The 19,439-nt window shown below is 46.2% G+C and overlaps 1 protein-coding gene across 2 annotated transcripts; it reads left to right on the plus strand.

Annotated features, from left to right (window-relative positions):
• Window positions 1-2,181: 2,181 nt before the first annotated feature.
• Window positions 2,182-10,496, plus strand: commd7 (COMM domain containing 7). 2 transcript variants are annotated; one of them, XM_005933199.3, is made up of 9 exons: window positions 2,182-2,345; window positions 3,626-3,679; window positions 3,906-4,008; window positions 6,701-6,757; window positions 6,868-6,905; window positions 7,893-7,983; window positions 8,221-8,270; window positions 8,483-8,531; window positions 10,313-10,496. In XM_005933199.3, the coding sequence occupies exons 1-9, from the start codon at window positions 2,265-2,267 to the stop codon at window positions 10,387-10,389; spliced, it is 600 nt and encodes a 199-aa protein (XP_005933261.1). In that variant the 5' UTR covers window positions 2,182-2,264; the 3' UTR covers window positions 10,390-10,496. The 2 variants fall into 2 exon arrangements, with proteins under 2 accessions (XP_005933261.1, XP_042081000.1); XM_042225066.1 differs by having other exon boundaries at window positions 3,629-3,679.
• The last annotated feature ends 8,943 nt before the right edge of the window (window positions 10,497-19,439 follow it).

The raw sequence follows: 19,439 nt of genomic DNA on the forward strand, positions 1-19,439 counted from the left end.
GTGGTGGAAGCAAAACAGCCAAAGTCAGAGGAAATTCATGACGATGTTCATGTGAAGCGTAGTTTGGATCGTCTTTGGCTGCTGGTTCGGTCAATATTGTTTGCAGCTTCAGAATCAGCGCAAAAAGGACGTAAACACAAAGCGACGCTTCAAAATCAGCGAGCTGTCGGCTTTCAGCCCCGACGGCGTGACCGCGTACGTGCCGTCGGGTGAGAAAGGCGACAGCTCGCTGATTCTGACGCGTCAGGTCGGCGCTTCGTGTTTACGTCTTTGTGCAGAGACCGTGTTCCTGCTCTCATTTACTGCTTCAGCTGTTTGGTGGTTGTTGAAATTTTGTTTTAACCTGAAGCTTTAACCTGAGATTCTGGCGTTTTGGGCAAAATAAATTTATATTAAAAAATCGATTCAGGATTTTAATGAATCGATTTCACGTTATCCAAGTCAGAATCGACTTTAATCGATAAATCGATCATCAAAACCCACCTCTAGTCCAAAGAGCAGGAGGCAGAAACTGAAAGCAGCTCCAACTTGGATCTGTTTCTGGGAACAGTTCAAAGATCTGAAGCTGATGACCTGAGAGGGCTCGCTGGGCTGTGGACAGTTTCATTAGGAACGATCGTATTACCATCTCATAATCATTGTTATTGGGATCATTGACTTCCAGAAGCATCACCTCCAAAGGAAAACAGGTTTTTCATGATTTCCAGCAGCACAAGGTTTGCTGTTCATTTGGACCACAGGGGAGATTTCGGCCACGTAAAAGAACAAAGTCACTCGAGTCCTTCTGAAGAGCATCCAGAGTTTTTTGGAATTGAAGGCCTGAAAATCAAAGCCCGTAGAAGCTGCCCGGACTTGCCAACAGGGGGCGACAGCTGCAGTTACAAAAAGACCTGGGTCCTTCTGAAGTGGATGAGAAAACGACCCTCGGCCTGACCCCTGGATGATCTGATATCCTCGTGTCGGTGTTGTTCCCAGATCATCATGAAAATGTTGTTCCAGGTTCAACATTGCAAGTGACCAATCACATTGTTGTGACGTTATTCTTTGGCGCGCCAAGCCATTCCTGCATTTATGAAATTCCAATGTTGCAAGGACAATATCAGTTCTGCTTAGCGTTTATTAAAGGGTTACGGCGGTTTCTCGCGGCTTAAGACAGTTTTTTGTTTTACGGCAGTTTTTCCCGAAGTCGCAAAAGTATGACGTCACAACATTCTGATTGGTCACTTGCAATGTTGATCCTGGAACAACATTTTCATGATGATCTGGGAACAACACCGACACGACGATATCAGATCGTGCGCCTGACCCCTACGAGCACTTTGCCGATGAGTTCATGAGCGCAGCGATTTTTTCAGGTCGCTCTGAGTGAAACATCAAGTTCATTTAATGCGTTTTGACCATATTTGTGTCAAGAAGGAAGATCATCGGGGCATGCTCATTGGCTCGTGACTTGTGACTGACATTTTGCACCTATCAGCATGATGCAGATGTGAGCTGTTTTCTGAACATCTGGTATTTATAGATGCTTTGAATTCTCCAAAAATTAAAGTCGTTTTCAGTGACATCACAAAACCCACCTGATCACAACTGTTTCAGTCATTTTGTGCTTTTATGTGTTCATTTTATTCTGATTTATTTGTGTGTATGATTTTAATTCGCTGTACAAATGTAAGGAGACCTCGAGCATTTTAATGGGTGCCTATAAATAACATTTATTATTACATGAATGTCGCATTATTTGCTAATGTAAAATAGCATAACAGACCGTAGCCCATTGAATACATAACATGAATACATGTCTAACGTTCCTGAATACGTTGTTATGTATTTGAAAATAATAACGTTTTTGACTTGATATTAATGACTAAACATTTAAACAAATTTTACTAAACAATGTAATCAAGCGCCTTGTTGTTGCTTCAGGATGCTATACAAATAAAATAAAATTGAAATTAATGTTCCACATGCTTTATATCCGCATGCATAATAATCAAAATAATTAAACTCGTGGTGAGAACATTCAAAGTGATTTTAAAGGGAACAAAAACTTTCAGCTTTTTTGCTACAAACTTCTAAAAGTTCGTCTTACAAGAACAAAAATAAATCTCCTTCAAACTAAAGGAAAAGCTTTCGTGAGGTTTGATCTTTCATTCTTCTTCTTGACCTGCCTGGCAGGCACTTGTGCGCATGCGCTCATCCATAACCCGGAACTGCGCTCCGCAGCGGGCTGTGTTTGTTTTGGGGACGGTCAGCCGACAGAAACGATGCAGCTTCACTTCACTAAAGACGTTTTACCGGACTCTGTCGGCACCGACTTCCAGAACCTGAACAAGCTGAACGAGCAGGTAAGTCCGCGGCTTTAACGGAGCAGCTTTACCGGAAGCTGTCCGAGCCCCGGGGCTCGTTACGTCAGTGAAAGGAGGTTAACGGTCACAGCCCACCTGTACCTCACGGAATGTACACGTGTCCGTGTCAGCTGGCTGCCAGCTGACGAATCCCCGGCTGAACAAGCTGATGAGCAGAAATATCGCTCAGGCTTCAAACAGACGTCCGACAGCCACGAGCTGTTAGACTGAAGTGCACGTGATGCGCGCAGTCACAGCCGCTGTCACGTGACCAGACGGCGTCCAGCAGAACCCGCTTTGAACGTCAGAGTCCAGACTTATCGATGCCGTCGGTTTATTCACCAATAACAGTGCAGCACGGTGCTGTGGGGCGGAGCGCTGAGGCGCGCCACGGCTGACGGTGCGCCCAGCAGGATGGTGGCATTTCTGTGAGGTAAACACACCTGTAAACGGGATTTAAAGAGGACTTTGATGTACGCGAGGAGCTTCAACACCTCCAGGAGCTGCCGCTCAGCTGTAATCTGATTACTCAGCACATCTGATGATGTGTGTACAGTGATTAACACTGGAACGATGTCACAGTCTTCGCCACCTCCTACGCCGAGAGCGCCGTGATGTCACGGAGACTGACAGCAGAGCTGAGAGCCCGGGCCCTCGCGTGACGACGTGACATCAGAGAGCAGTTAGGCTGCTAACAGATTACAATAATCCAGAATATTAGGATTGATCTGCAGGCTGATGCAGATTAGTGATGAGTACCTGAGTTACAGGAGGCAACCTTCACTGTGATGAAGAGAATCTTTCTTTATTCTTTAAACTCAGTGTGAGAGTCTTCATTCCCTCCTTTATCGGGAGCACAGCTCCTCACACAAAGTCCAGGAGACCCCGGGAGGGAGGTGGCATTAATCCTGGTACTGGATTGGCTCTCGGGGTGTCTGCCTCGTGCAGCATCTCAGACGCATCAAGAGGAAATGAAGCTTTTGAGTCCTGATGCAGCGTTCTGAGTGTGCACTGATGCCTCACACATCAGACGGTGGCATCTTCAGCCTTTGGGTTACTTCTGAGCCCGAGGCCTGAACACATGGATTCAGCAAGACCATTAAAGCATGTTGAGATGTTCTTCATGAGTGCTGTGGACCAATCGTTTTTAGTTTGCAGGTTTGTTCCTCTGTCCCTGGCTGGCAGGGGTAGACAGACGAGTGAATCAGGTCTTTGAGCTGCAGCTGAAACGTAAATCTGACCAAAGTTTCCAACAAGCAAACTCTTTTTCTTTCATGCAGCAGTTTCATCGCCTGATTGAAATTCTGTTCCAGTTCCTCCTGGAGCCGAAAGAGGTGAACACACACACACACACACACACACACACACACACACACACACACACACACACACACACACACACACACACACACATTTTGATGTTAATGGGACTTTGGACTTAGTGATTAGCCTTGATAACTGAACCGAGGTAAAACATCGGCTGCCCTTTTGTGTGCATGTGCAAATGAATGCATGCATTTTTCTGTGTGTGTGTGTCTGTGTGTCTGTGTGTGTGTGCAGACAGAGAGGTTCATGCAGCAGCTCACTGAGTTCGCGGGGGAACATGGGATGAGCGCCGGGCCTCTGAGGAACCTGATGAAGAGCGTCCTCCTGGTGCCGCAGGGTGGGAGACACACTCATCATCCATCACTCTAATCACAGAGGCTAACACGGACATCGTAAATCCAGCCGTACCAGATTAGGTGGTGGGATTCAGGTTGTTTCCATTTTCCCTCGTTTATCTCCTTGATCAGGACGTCAGTTCTGTTAACCTACAGACCAGGTAGAGTCGGTGTCCTTAAGAGTAAAGTCAGAGAATGCAGAAGATTTATGTGTGAAGCACTTCACTGTAATTTTACACTGACAGACAGGAGAAGAGCAGAGACAGGCTGGAAACACCGCTGTCAGCACTCTGAGTGTCAGGTGTCATACTGTAGGTGATAACCCCGCCCTTTACCTATCTGAAGAGTTTCAGTCAGGTTTCAGAGCTCAGCACAGAAACAGCTTTAGTGAAGGTTACAAATGATCTTCTTATGGCCTCTGACAGTGGACTCATCTCTGTGCTTGTCCTGCTAGACCTCAGTGCAGCGTTCGATACTGTCGACCATAATATCCTATTAGAGCGATTAGAACATGCTGTAGGTATTACAGGTACTGCGCTGCAGTGGTTTGTATCATATCTATCTAATAGACTCCAGTTTGTGCATGTAAATGGAGAGTCCTCTTCACACACTGAGGTTAATTATGGAGTTCCACAGGGTTCAGTGCTAGGACCAATTCTGTTTACATTATACATGCTTCCCTTAGGCAGCATCATTAGAAGACATAGCATACATTTACACTGCTATGCAGATGACACCCAGCTCTATCTGTCCATGAAGCCAGATAACACACACCAATGAGTTAAACTGCAGGAATGTCTTAAAGACATAAAGACCTGGATGGCCGCTAACTTTCTGCTTCTTAATTCAGATCAAACTGAGGTTATTGTACTCGGCCCTGAAAAGCCTAGAAATATGGTATCTAACCAGATTCTTACTCTGGATGGCATTACCTTGGCCTCCAGTAACGCTGTGAGGAACCTTGGAGTCATTTTTGACCAGGACATGTCCTTCAACGCACATATTAAACAAATATGCAAGACTGCGTTCTTCCATTTGTGCAACATCTCTAAAGTTAGAAATATCCTGTTAAAACTGGCTCCTCCCCTCCACCCCAGCCGGTCGCAGCAGATGGCCCCGCCCCTCCCTCAGCCTGGTTCTGCCGGAGGTTTCTTCCTGTTAAAAGGGAGTTTTTCCTTCCCACTGTTGCCTAATCATTGGGGTTTTCTCTGGATGATTGTGGGGTCTTTACCTTCGCCTTGAGGCGACCGCTGTTGTGATAAATGGAACTGAGTTGTTGCCTCGGTGCTGTGGTCTGTTTATCCTCTGCGCTGTGGGATGTGGGTCATGTGTTTGGAGGTTAAAAGGAGTGGAGTTTGGCTGGGTTTGATTTCTAGCCGAGTGTCAGATTGTTGATGCCACAGCGCTGAACACGATGAGGGCGTATGGAGCTTTAAATCCGTTGCCTGCAGTAACGGTTTTACGAAGCACTTGTGTGAGCGACAGCAGCAGCATGTGACCTGGGATGTAACTGAATAGGGGACTATAGGTGGTGTTTGATTCAGTGCGATGGAAGCAGCAGGCTCAGGCAGGTGTAACTGAAGACTAAGGCTTCTTTCAACACATTTCAATTTGTGTTTCTCTGAACGCGCTCTGCCAGCACGAGAGAATAAATGGAAAATGGATAACACTTCCCCTTGTTCCCACTTGTGTTGTGTGCAGCCCCGATGTGCTGCTGCATTCTTGATGAGCCGCCCAGCTGCGGTCCATGCGGGTAGTTTCTGATAAGTATAGCCCTCAGTGCAGAAGTTCAGTACAACAAAGTGCTCCTGACACCTGGGCCAAATATTTTGGGCGAGTTTCTGTTTGCAAAGTTGAGACAGAAGTGCAGCGATTATTACGAGCCATAAGATGTGATCGGCAACAAAGTGTTGAGAGAAATCAGAGAAAACAGCAGAGTGGTCGTTTTTCCTCCCTCATCTCTGACTAATCTGGTCCTTTATACAGAGTCTGCATCAAGGTTATTACAGTGAGCTCGAACAGAAACCACTGAAATAAAAATGAACTGAACGAGAGAAAAGAATCCTCCCTCGTTAGCACCAGTGCTTCCTGTTCATCTCAGTCACAGGAAGTGAATCCTTGTCACAGATAAACCCACTGAAAGGGTGTTTTTGGTTTGTGGATGGATGAGTAAATCTTATTTTATGTGCCATCCATCCCTCCTCTGCTTCTTATCCTTGTTAGGTCACGGGGGGGGGCTAACACACAGGCAACCATTCACCCCACTATCTGCATGTCTGTGGACTGTGGGAGGAAGGCGTTGTACCCAGGGAGAAGCCCCGCAGGAAGACCCCAGCCTGATGGTGGAAGTGAACGCAGGACCTTCTTGCTGTGAGGCAACAGTGCTAACACTGTGCTTTCAGGTTTCATTCACAGACAGCATGTTTCTGCCTGTGATTTCGTTTGTATTTTCACTTCCTCCATTTCCCAGAATGCCAGTTACGCGTGGGCTATCTGTCTGTGGTGCTGTATACGCTGCACTGTACGTGTGCACGCTTACTGCACGGGCCAGGTGTGTCTGCTGCAGTGATCTCCATACAGATGTGTATGTGGGGATACCTGCACAGTATTTTCTCACGGCATTTAAAACCCGACACTCAACAGGTGGAGCTATAAACAGTAACAGGAAGGTGTCCGTGTCTGTTTTCTCCTCAGGAGCCCTGAAGAAAAACCTGACAGGCGAGCAGATCAAAGAAGACCTCCTGACATTAGGTACACATCCGAGTCCTCTGTGCCTCAGAGTCATTCTCACAGTAGTCGTATTAGTTACTGTCACGTTTGTGTTAATGAAAGCCAACCTGCTCACTCTGATCATTTCTCAGGACTGAGCGAGGAAAAGTCGGCTCACTTCTCACTGCAGGTAAGTAAAGTAGCGCTAAAGGTAAATGGAAAGCTGCTTATGCAGCGCTTTTCTGCCTCATTCACACAAGCGTGCTGTTTCTAAGTGCTTCCTGTCTGACATTCATGCATTCATAGAGCAACATGGGGTTTGTATCGTGGCATGCAGACTGGGATCAAACCACCTGACCAAAGCCACGCCCTTTACGTGTGCCAAACTTTCCACTACTATTAAAGACGTCATAGATGGTTCAAAGGACCTTCCAGGACTCTGGACTTGTTTCTGTGAGTGGCTGTAGCTCAGGAGGTAGAGCAGGTCATCAATGATCGGAAGGTTCCTGGCTTCCCCTCGTCTGCGTGCCAAATATCCTTGGGCAACATACTAACCCCAAACTGCTCTCCGATGCATCCATCGAAGTATGAATGTGTGTGAATGCTAGTTAGAATGGGTGAATGCACAACTTGTGTGAAGCGCTTTGAGTGCTCAGAAGAGTAGAACCAGTCCATTTACCATTTCTTCACCAGCTAACATGTTGTGTTTACTGTGGGTTAATCCTGCAGCTCCTCTTCTGTAGCCTGCTGCAGCTTTATTTACATCTGCACCATGAACACGTCACAGGCTGAGGCTGTAAGCGCGTCACGGGCGTCAGGTATCTGCTGGCTGTTGCTCGAAGCAACGCCAAGAACTGAACTGTTCCAGATCGATCCAGCACACTTTAACCTCTGTGTAACTAACACTCCCACGGTGGTGGCTACACGAGGATGGTCAGCCAGCTAGCTGTGCCTTAGCTCGCCATCATTGTGATGCTCAGGCTGCACATGCTGACTCGTGTAAAACAACAGGGAGGAGCACGTGTCCCCGTTTGGACCGAAGCTAGCTGACAGGTGTTAGCACATGTTAGCACTGACTCAGTGTCGTTGATAAAACTTGTTCTTACGATGTTACTCAGGCAACCTCTAAACGGTGAACACGTGTCTCAGGAGTCTGATGTGATCTGTGTTCCTGCAGTGGGCGGAGCACTACGCAGCGCTGACCAGGCTCGCTGTCGGGCAGACTCTGATGGTCAACCAGCTGGTTGACATGGAGTGGAAGTTTGGAGGTAAGAAGGAGCAAACCTAGCGTGCACGGCAAATTTGGCTCACATTAGAGGTTCAGTCTGAGTCTGTCTGTGAGCGCGTCCGCCCTCTGAGCACATTTGAACCCCTCGGTGTGTGCAGCCGATGGAAGCTGAATAACAGAGCCAACCATGACGCGCCTCACTGTTTCAGGCGCAGACGTGACACAGCGTCCGTCCTGTTTGAGTGTTTTTATCACGCTGTGTTTTGTCGTCCCACAGTGACTGTTGGCACCAGTGAAATTCAGAAATTGGGCACAGTCTTCCTGCAGGTACGACAGCGCTCCACACACACATTCATATCCTGTGGGAACATCTAATTGACATAATGCTTCCCCTAACCAAACTGTAACCCGGACACTAAAACCACATTTTGATTCTCAATAATGTCTTCAAACTTGTGGAGACTGGTATTTTGGTCCCCACAAGGATATGAAAACACACAGCATCGTTGTTTTGTTGAACACGTTGTGTTTGGTTGCAGCTGAAGCTCGTGGTCAGAAAGGGGAATTCCACTGAAAACGTCTACATGGGTGAGTGATGATGTCACTCGTACCTGAAGTTTTGCACACCTTGAATGTCTTTCTTTTCAACTGCTCGAGTCTGTAACAGGAAGCTTTAAGTTACTCTGACGGTTGTTTCTGCAACTCAGGACACAAAACTTAGATAATGAACAGATGCTGCGAGTGAAAAAGACTGTAAGAAATGTAAAAAGGAACTCGTCTGGTTTAATCGTGTAAACTTCGTAAATGAAAAATCAGTTCCTCCACCCGACGCCCTCAGAGTCAGCCGACCTACAGATCTTCAATTCAGTTTTATTTATACAGCGTCAAATCACAACAGTCACCTCAAGGCGCTTTATATTGTAAGGTAGATCCTGCAGTAATACATACAGAGAAAAACCCAACAATCAAATGGCCGAGCAAGCACTTTGGCGACAGTGGGAAGGAAACGGGAAGAAACCTCCGGCAGAAGCAGGCTCAGGGAGGGGCGGGGCCATCTGCTGTGATTGGTTGGGGTGAGAGAAGGAAGACAGGATCAAGACATGCTGTGGAAGAGAGACAGAGGTTAATAACAGATATGATTCAATGCAGAGAGGTCTGTTAACACATAGTGAGTGAAGAGGAAACACCCAGTGCATCATGGGAGTCCCCCAGCAGCTGCACCTATCGGTCTTTAAGTCTGACTTCATTAACCACGTCTGGGTCCAAACTCCCAGGTCCCAAAGTCAAACGAACTCTGCAGCATCACTAAGAGTCACAAACTGTCTAAGTTCTTTCATCTTTAATAAAATGATCAGCGTTGCTGCTTTACCAGGTGTAACTATGAAGTTTAACATCCAGGCATCCATGAAAACAGGATTTATTAAATTGAATGGATTTAGCAGGAAGTTAGCTCGCTAGCTTTCTGCTAAACATGATATAGCATGTTCTGACAGAGATTTCTGAAGCAATCAAACGTACAGCTCTGCTATCACTTCCAGCATAAATGAAGACAGCAAACTAAACAGCAGTGACGTTTGTAGGGTTACTGACGTTGGGCTAGCTGCTATATAATGATGTGCTACGTGACCGCTAGCGACACAGCTATGTTAGCATAAACACAGTGAAGCTGGAGGACGAACGCTAACTTTTTCCACTCGATAAAAGTTAACGTGAAGGGTCCTGATGGTTAGGCATAAATGCAGTCCAAACTTCAGGCAGAAAAACAACTGAGATAATCCATCCACAATACCAGGTTAGTCATGAATATACTGCTGCAGGGCTGTAGCTACATCATAAGGGTTTCAAATGAACAGCAGTAATAAAAACTGAGACAGTGATCACTGACTGCTTTTAGGGGCTTCAGATTAAATAGAACAAAACATTAAAACATGTTAAAAACACAACAGCCTTAATGAACGCAGAGTAGTTTGGACCGGAAGCAGGATTCGTCACGTCATCACCTAAAGACCAGATTGCAACATAACTAAGGGAGGATTCGGGGTCACCTGGTCCAGCCCTAACTATATGCCTAAGCAAAAAGGAAAGTTTGAGCCCGATCTTAAAAGTACAGATAGGTAAATGCTGCAGTGGTCGTAATTCAGGTGTGCTTTTTGGGTGATTTTGATTGGCTCTTATGTGTAGCAGGGAGGAAATGACCTCACAAACAGCAGCTGTAGATTTTAAACCGCTCCTCTGTATTTTAATTCCTCTTGAAGAGAGTATTCCTGGTTTGGAGCTCTCCCAGTTTTTCACGTTTTCCTCCACAGATGCAAAAACCTTTCATTTCTGTCTCTGACAGGAAGTCGTCCTTTTTTGTCTCTTCCCTGCAGAACTGACGCTGCCTCAGTTTTACAACTTCCTGCACGAGATGGAGCGAGCCAAGGCCAGCATGGAGTGCTTCAGCTGAGCGCGTGTGTGTCTGTGTCCGTGTGTGTGTTGTATGTACTGGTTGAATTTGTGTGCGTGTGACATTTTTACCTGAAATGAGTCAATAAACTGAGGAGTAACCTGTCATTATCTGCTGTTTTCTCCCCCTGTGGGAAACAGTCTGTCAGCACGACGACACCTGGGTGAGATCAGCGGGAACATTTTGACACTTCCATCAGAAACCAGACCTGTTCGATCGAGTTCAGGCCTGCTGTCTCTTACTGATGTAATAAATTATTACTAAAACAAACACGAATTAGCTGCAATAACAGGTTAAATGCAGGCGAAATGAGCAGCAGCCAGAGACGGGCGTGCAGTAAAGGCCACACAGGGATGCGTACGAGCCTGGAGGCACATGTCAGAGCGCTGAGTGGCTCATCGGTGCAAGCGCCGTTTCAGCCCTCGGCTCCGAAACCACTTCAGACGTTTGTGATAATTATCTGCTGATTATTCCTCAGCAGTCTGTCTGCTCGAAGACAGGAAGTTGCCTTTATTCTGAAGGGTTTTCCTGTCTACTTTATATCTTTGTACAGCATCTGCAGCTCCTCCTTTACGTACTGACGATACTTTCTGACATTAGAGAGCTGCGATACGCGGCTGTCACAGAAACAACCTAAACCACATTAAAGTAACTCACCTACACAGCATGACATCACCTACACAGCATGACATCACCTACATACTCAGAGGACCTGGAGGAATCTCTGTGCGCAGGGACGATAACCGTGACCTTCAAACATCCGTGCACGGGCTCAGAAACGCTCCCGTCTGCGAGCGGCTCGGCGTGCCGGCCCTAAAAAAGAGAAAAAGCTTCCAGTCAGTTGGACGTGTCGTTTGTCTTTCTCAAAACCAGGATCCAACGCGCCACCGCTCCCCGTCGCTGTCTGCCACACCTGACTGCATCAGCGGGTCGTGCCCCCCGACTCCTCCCGTGTAACCTTCACGCCCTTCCCTCCGCTGGCTGTCTCGGACAGACGAGCTTGTCCTCATTAGAAGCACGGCTCCAGGCCAAGCCCGTCTTTCTGCTCACGCTTCCACGTATCTGTGCGTGGATCCGTCCTGCTGCGTTTCCTGGGATGTTGCGTAAACGGATTCAGTGAAAACTCAGGATTCCCCGTATTTAGCAGAAAATGAAATGTTCCACATAGCTCTGCGGCGTGTCCTGTCACGCCTCGCTCTCACCTGGCCGTCTGCCCCCACAGTAAACAGCAAATCCAGGCTGTGGTCATGTGGAAATCATGAACGAACCAAAGTTTTTGACAAACTCAGACCAATCAAGGACCGAGCGTCTGGGAGTGCTGATGGAACAGCCAATCAGGGCAGTTGTTTATGTTTATTTCTTGATTTAAAAAAATTGCTTTGTTTGTTTCCTGGAGTTGAATATTTGATGAAGACCTGAGACTGAAGTTTGTGCTGAATGCTGCTGGCTCTGTTTTTCTTCTTCTTGTGTTTAAAGTCAGTCACAGTCCAGCTGACGCAGGTGCGCGCGCATGCGGGCGCGCCTTGGCCATCACGATAATTGCCTTTGTAATGTAAGGTAGCACAGTTTTCAGCTGCTGCGTGTTCACACGTATCGTTTTGCCCTCAGTAACGTATTTTTGCTCAGTCCGGATGGATCAGCCTATAGCCTGTCAGCTTGTTTCCAAACATCCTTCAAAGTCACCTGTTCATTCAGCTGATTGGCTCCTGGCTGCAGGACACAGCAGCTCGCTCATATTAGTTACTGATATTGTTTTTACTGTTCAGCTGCTGTGCGGTTTGGATTGCTTGCAGTGAGAAAGTGCTGCTCCTTCATGTCCTCTGACACGTTCAGATACCTGGTGAGGGGGAGGGGGGGCGGGGACCCACAGGCTGCAGGTACACTGAGTGTTTTTAAATTAAAGAGGTGAACAGAGCTGCTCAAAGGTGACTCTGGTCTAACTGAGAGGAGACGGCGCCCTGCAGCAGGTGAAAGGACGAGGGTTTCCTTCCTGTCAGGCTCATTCAGGAGGAACTTTGGCTCTGATGTTCCAAAGATGCTCATCCTCACAGACAATCAGCCTCTCACAGTTTCACGACTCGGAGCCAAAACCAAATCAAACCTTCACCTCTGTTGTGCAATTCTCCTCTTTCTCTTCACATTCTTTCTCTTTGTCCTTAGTGTCTCTCCTCCTCCTCCTTTCTTCATGCCGGCTCTCCTTTCGTCTCATCGTGTGACCCGACGTGTCCCTGCATGCATCCCCCCGAGGCCTCCTGAGCTCCTCCCAGTTGTTTCTCTGGCCTTTTTAAAAGAGCAGAGAAAATCCCACAGATCTCGATCCTGTCAGTGTATCAGTCTTCTCGCAGAAGTTCGTCACTCAGCTGATGTTAAGTAAACACCAGCTGATTAACATTCTTTGGGAAGTGATTAGATCATGAGTTAGATCATCAGAGAGACTCCAGGCTTTACGTCCACGTGAAAATCCTGCAGAAAAACACTTTGTGTCATTGTGCTCAGATACGACTGGTGATTGTGTCCTCCTGAGGTCAGCTACAGGTGCAACAAATTTAATTCATGTTTTTTTGAGTTGCTGAGGAATGTAAGTCAATACTGTGATCTTCAACAGAAATCATACTTTTTATTATTTCTCCTGCTTTCTTTGTAAAGCAGCGAATCTGAAAATGACTGCATAACAATAATAATTATTTGTTAGCACTGAAAATATCATTTTGATTAAAGAGCTTGTGGATACTGGTGGATTAACCATTACAGAAACATAAATAACTATTTTGGAACTGTCAGTGCTGTTAGTTTAGGGTCAAACCTCACTGTGGTCTAATACATGTGGTAAGCACTGTTTGGATATGTTTGGGGCTTCAGTAGAACAGCAGAGCAAATCAACCCCCCAACAAACACGTCAAATACCCACTGACTCAATGTTTGAAGGCATTTTTGAGGCTCACAATCTGGTTTTAGTACCAGGGTTACAGTTAGGTCATGGTTAGGGTCAGGCATTCATTTTGGGTGGTTAGGGAAAGCTTTATGTCAATGAGATGTCCTCACTAAGATATGAAAACGAGAGTTTGTGTGTATGCCTGCTTATCTGTGTGGGGAATAACCAGGGCCTTCCCAAGAAAGAGTCTGTTTGGGCTAGGAATAAAAGATACTGACAGACTGAAGTGTGTGTGTGTGTGTGTGTGTGTGTGTGTGTGTGTGTGTGTGTGTAGTCTGGGTTGTGTGTGTGTGTGTGTGTGTGTGTGTGTGTGTGACATTTTTGCCGTTGGACCTGCAGAGGGAAGAGGAAGTTTATGGAGAATAACTCTAATAGCTCACAGCTGTCAACCGTGTTCTTGTTTCCCCAAAGTTACAAACGTCCTGTGTCACTGTCGCTGGCTTTACACACAGTCCTGTTCACTGGAAACGTGCTGTATAACGCACACCTGCTGCTATACTTTATTGTTTTTATTGTTCTGAGAGAGTTTCCTTTCAAATGAACACCTGTCCAGGTGTTGTTTGTCCTAAGGGCGGGAGAATGGGAGTTTTAAAGGTTTACCTCCAGGTAAAATGAGGACTTGTTTTACGAGCTGAAGTGAGACGACAGAAGCTGCAGAAGTGTCAGACATGAGCTGAAACCTTTCAGACTGGATTCCACAGCTCACCTGTGGAGAGTGCACAGGTGACAATATGTGGACAGATTCAGTTCAGTTTTATTTATATAAACCTTTTTTATAGAAACCTCCAAGAACCAGGCTCAGGGAGGGGCGGGGCCATCTGCTGTGATTGGTTGGTGTGAGAGGAGGAAGACAGGTAAGACAATTAGAAATCACGTCTATCCATGATTGGAATGATAAAATGTTATTTGTGAAGAAGTTCATGAAGTCATTACTAGTTAACGTTAAAGGGATGGTTGGCTCAAAAGAGCTCTGACTGTTTGTCAGCCTGGCTACAGAGCTGAAGAGAAACCTGGGGTTGTTCTTATTTTCTTCAATCAGTGATGAATAGTAGATGTTCTGGCTTTGGGAGGGCTTTCTTATAAAGCAGCAAACTATTTCTCCAGGCTAAATGATGATCCTCTAATTTGTGACACGCCATTTCCTCTCCAGATTACGAGTCATCTGCTTTAGGGTACGTGTTTGAGAATTATACCACGGAGTCAGGTACTTCTGATTAGAGACCTTAGTTTTCACAGGAGCTACAGTATCCAGAGTCGTACGTAGTGAGGAGGTGAAATTATTAACAAGATAATCGACCTCTGTTGGAGTAGCGTTCAGATAGCTGCTCTGCTATGTTGGTACAGGGCATTGAAGATGATAACAGTGGGTGGATTATATTCTTAAACTTAGTTACAGCACTTTCAGAAAGACATCTACTGTGATAAAGTCTACTCTCCACTGCTGTGTAATCAATTATGATTAATTAATGATTAATTAATCAATTATGCTCACCTTAATCCCAGGGAGCATTGACAGCACTTCTGTGACTTTATTCCTGCCGTAAACAGCCCTAAAATTCATGCTTGAAGCTCATGAACTTTACACAAACCTCATTTTTTGATTGCTTATCTGGAGCTGCATCCTCTGACCTGATGAGCACATGTGTCCATGTACACTATATTCCCAAAAGCATTGGCTCTAGAGTTGAAAGTGATGTTGCAGCTCTTCTGGGAAGGCTTTCCACAGGTTTAGGAGTGTTTATGGGAACGCTTCTTCCAGAAGCACATTTGTGAGGTCACACTGATGTAGGACGAGAACGCCCGGCTCGCAATCGCCACTCTGATCTACGGGCCACGTGAAGTTTGGAGGTCTGCAGAAAGTTGGTGACCTCTGTGGACTACACGTCTCAGCGTCCACTGGTGTGATTTTACCACTTTGTGCTGTTGTTCCCAGGTGCTTCCACTGACTGTGGAGTGAGAGCAGAGTGAGCTGTTGAGTCACTGATGTATGTAGAAGCTGTGCGTGCCGACGTTATGCACCTGTGTCCACACGATGGAACACCTGGATTAATGATTGGCTGGGTGAGGGGATACTTTGTGTGTGTGAGGCAGCCTGAGGTAGAAGGCAGATGTAGACTTCCCCCTGCTGGCAGGAATGGGATCCATCACATAAGGTGGAAGGAAATGTGTGTGTGCAGTTAAAGCAGGGTGTGCAGTTGGTGTGAGTCTGAGTGTGTTTGTGTGTTTTCTTGATAAGAGAATTTTGCTCCCGACTCTTAAAGTTCCTCCCTGAGAACGTGGTTTCTCTCTTTGCTCACAGTAATTAATGTCTTCCTGCTCGAAACTGAAAAAACAACCACTCACACACGACACAGACGGTGTGTGTTAGTGTGTGTGTGTGGGCCAGCCACACAGAGGAGTCGTTATCTGGATCCGACGTGCTGCCTCTGCTCCACAGGAAGAGGCTCAGGCCTAAATCATCGAGCACAAAGACGCTCGGCACGAGAACGTCTGACAGCTTTGGACAAAAACAAGAAGAAATCAGGAGAAATATGAAGAATGAGCAGTTAGACAGAGAAACAGCCGTCAGAGGGGTTATAAGTCATGTCACAAACAGTCGTGATGCTGTTTCTGAGGGTCTGCTTCAGTATAGTTTATCTGCTGCATGTACGGCTGCAGTGGAGCCGGGTCACTGGTGTGATGATGATGATGGTGGCACTGCTGAGGGAAGCAGCAGGATGAACTGAAGTGTTCAGCTGTAGTCTCTGCTCACACGATGAGGCAAAGCAAACTGCAAAAGCAACCCAAGAGTTCCTCACGCCAAAGAAACGACATGTTCTTCAATGGTCCATGCAGTCAGCTGATCTCAGCCCAACAAAGCAGCTTTACAGTCATTACACACAAAACTGAAGGACGCCTGTAGAAACACAGCATTTGGTGTTTAGGGGGTTATAAATACATTTTAGTTTAATATGTGCGTTGAAGGACGTGTCCTGGTCAAAAATGACTCCAAGGTTCCTCACAGTGTTACTGGAGGCCAGGTAATGCCATCCAGAGGAAGAATCTGCTTAGAGACCATATTTCTAAGATTTGTGAAACACATTCACATAAAAGCATTTCTGTGTATATTAGAGGCCATATAAAGAGGCAGGATTCAGAACAAAGTGCTTGATTCGTTTGAAATGTAGCCATGCTGTCATTACTGTAATTTATCTGTCATACAGCATGTGAAGGCTCACTCAGCCTTTCCCATGCAGCCCTGTGCATGCACTTTTCCCTCCTTTTCTACTTTACATGGTGTGTTTTGAAGCACTCAGTGTGCAGTTCGACTCAGTTTTATTTACACAGCGCCAAATCACAACAACAGTCGCCTCAAGGTGCTTTATATTGTAAGGTAGACCCTACAATAACATACAGAGAAAAACCCAACAATCATATGACCCCCTATGAGCAAGCACTTTGGCGACAGTGGGAAGGAAAAACTCCCTTTTAACAGGAAGAAACCTCCAGCAGAACCAGGCTCAGGGAGGGGCGGGGCCATCTGCTGTGATTGGTTGGGTGAGAGAAGGAAGACAGGATAAAGACATGCTGTGGAAGAGAGACAGAGGTTAATAACAGGTATGATTCAATGCAGAGAGGTCTGTTAAACATAGTGAGTGAAGAAGAAACACCCAGTGCATCATGGGAATCCCCCGGCAGCCTACGTCTATTGCAGCATAACTAAGGGAGGATTCAGGGTCACCTGGTCCAGCCCTAACTATATGCTTTAGCAAAAAGGAAAGTTTAAGCCTAATCTTGAAAGTAGAGATAGTGTCTGTCTCCTGAATCCAAACTGGAAGCTGGTTCCACAGAAGAGGGGCCTGAAAACTGAAGGCTCTGCCTCCCATTCTACTTGTGCAGTGATGCATTAACCTTTCTCACATGCACAGGTGGTGCATTCCTCACATGGACGATGTCTCAGGAATCGGTTCCTTGTGCCTATTGGTCGGTCAGAGTCTCTCCTTCCATGGCTCAGTGGGTTTGTGCCAAACCTTTGCATCAGGCAAGCAGGTCAATGGTCGCTCTCATTTGGATGGCCTCCTTTAGCCCCAAATAGGCAGGAGGTCACAAAAAAGGTAAACTGACAGATACATGTTTCCTTGTTTCCTTGGTTCCCAGGAGGATATTACTGGATGCATAGTGGTCTCCATATTTGTTGAAATAGGGACAGTACTGTTGTCCTGCCAGCGGACCAGCAGCTTCTCTCCCTGTGTTCAGACTTTGTAAACTGTTCTTTGGTTTTGAAAGGAACATCAGAGAGATGGTTTGTCCTCATTGTCCCCAAAAATCTCTAATCCTCTCTTTGTCACATCATCCAGGGGTGCAAGCGAATCGAAGAGGTTGTCATGGTGAAATTTCCAACCTTGAGGCTCCTCACCGGGAACGACCTCCAGCTTCTGTCCTGACCCAGTGTCTGAGAGGAGGGTGTGGCTCCATGTGATGCCTGAAACCAGTGGATGAGGCTCCACATCATTCACTGATCTTCTTAAAGTTATATTTATGTTCTGTGTTACAGTAATGACAGTAATGAGACATGCAGACTAATCATTGTAAACTAACCATCGTAGTCTAAGGAGCTTGGAGAGAAAAGCGTCTGGACTTCTTTAAGTTGCTTGAAGACGTTTCACCTCTCATCCAGAAGCTTCTTCAGTTTAAAGTCAAATGGTAGAGAGTCCCAGATTTAACCCCTAGTGGGAGTGTCCCCCCCCCCCCCCCCCCCCGCCCCCCCCCCCCCCCCCCCCCCCCCCCCCCCCCCCCCCCCCCCCGAGGGGACAAAGGACCACCTAATGATCCTCTACCTAACCCCAGCCAAGGTTTTGGGTGAGCTCACCCTCTTCGTGGACTCTCAGTGAGCAACCTCAGCTCAGACATCAGAGACAGAAGCGTTTCCTGCCTCCGGCCACCAGAGGGCGCTGCTGTCTAAGCAGAAGCGCTCATAAAGCCCGGACGCTGAGCTTTAATCTTTAAACATGTTTGAAACAAAGGCAGGAGAACATGTTCACAAACACATAATAAACTTTTGTCAAATTCAAGTTTTATGTTTCCAGATGTTTAATAACATCATCAGTTCTATTTCAGACCTTATGATTGATCACATTTACACAGACAGAATTCACAATCAGCAAGCAGCCTGGTTAGTTTTAACACGACGCAGAGTTTATGATCGTTCAGAGACTTTACAGTTAAAAACCTGCTTAGTGTCAGAAAACAGCAGCGGGTAACTTAAAGACCACAGCATCATTTATCTGCTGATCCATCCCTCAGAAAACTCATAAATTAATAACCAGACTGCCTCCATGGAAAGCAGCAAACACAGAGAAAAATCTGGTAGCTGCTGATGAATCTTCTTTTATTCTGACATCACTGATTAGCAGAGGAAAAGTCTGAGCCCTGCTCCCCGTCCTGTTCTCCGTTTCCCTGTCTGACTTCTCAGTTCACTTCCTGTTTTATTTTGAAGGTTTTTGTGTTGTCTTTTCCTTTTTTGTTCTTTTTCCTGCTCTTATCTTATAATCAGAGAGATTTATCTGTGCTTTGTTTTCCGAATCAGGTGCGTCAAACCGATTCATCCGACATGAAAATATGTAGATCAACGTTTTTTTTTCTGTCTGTTGAGTAGAAAAAAATGTCCACACACTAAAAAAACTGCTGATATAATGGTTTACATTTTTCCATATAGTCTCAATAATACACAATGGACGCTTCTTCCACATGGAAGCGTCGTCCCGCCCGTGTACTGGCAGCCTCCCGGTTAGATCACCTGCTTGGACTCGTCTAACACAGCTGAGGGAAACAATAAACAATAAAGTACACAATAAAACAGCCACGACCCAACAACACTGTATTTAGCACGTTAGAATCCAGATGTTGGTTTTGTGTCCCCGACTTTGTAAATGTGCAGATGTTCTGGTTTCATCTGTGTCCACGTGGGGAACAGAAACACACCTGAATCATGACTGCTGCTCAGGATTAATGCTGAGCAGGGGAAACTCCATCTATAAACATATTACAAACAGGCTCTGAATTATGGGAGACAATCGTTGTGTGTACGTAAAGTCAGCTGCATGTTGTGTGTCGACAGCCGGTGCAGAGTCATTACAGG

Source organism: Haplochromis burtoni, unplaced genomic scaffold (genome assembly GCF_018398535.1).
Source record: "Haplochromis burtoni strain Fernald_Lab_line unplaced genomic scaffold, NCSU_Asbu1 Contig_159, whole genome shotgun sequence".
Classification (NCBI taxonomy): Eukaryota; Metazoa; Chordata; class Actinopteri; order Cichliformes; family Cichlidae; genus Haplochromis; species Haplochromis burtoni.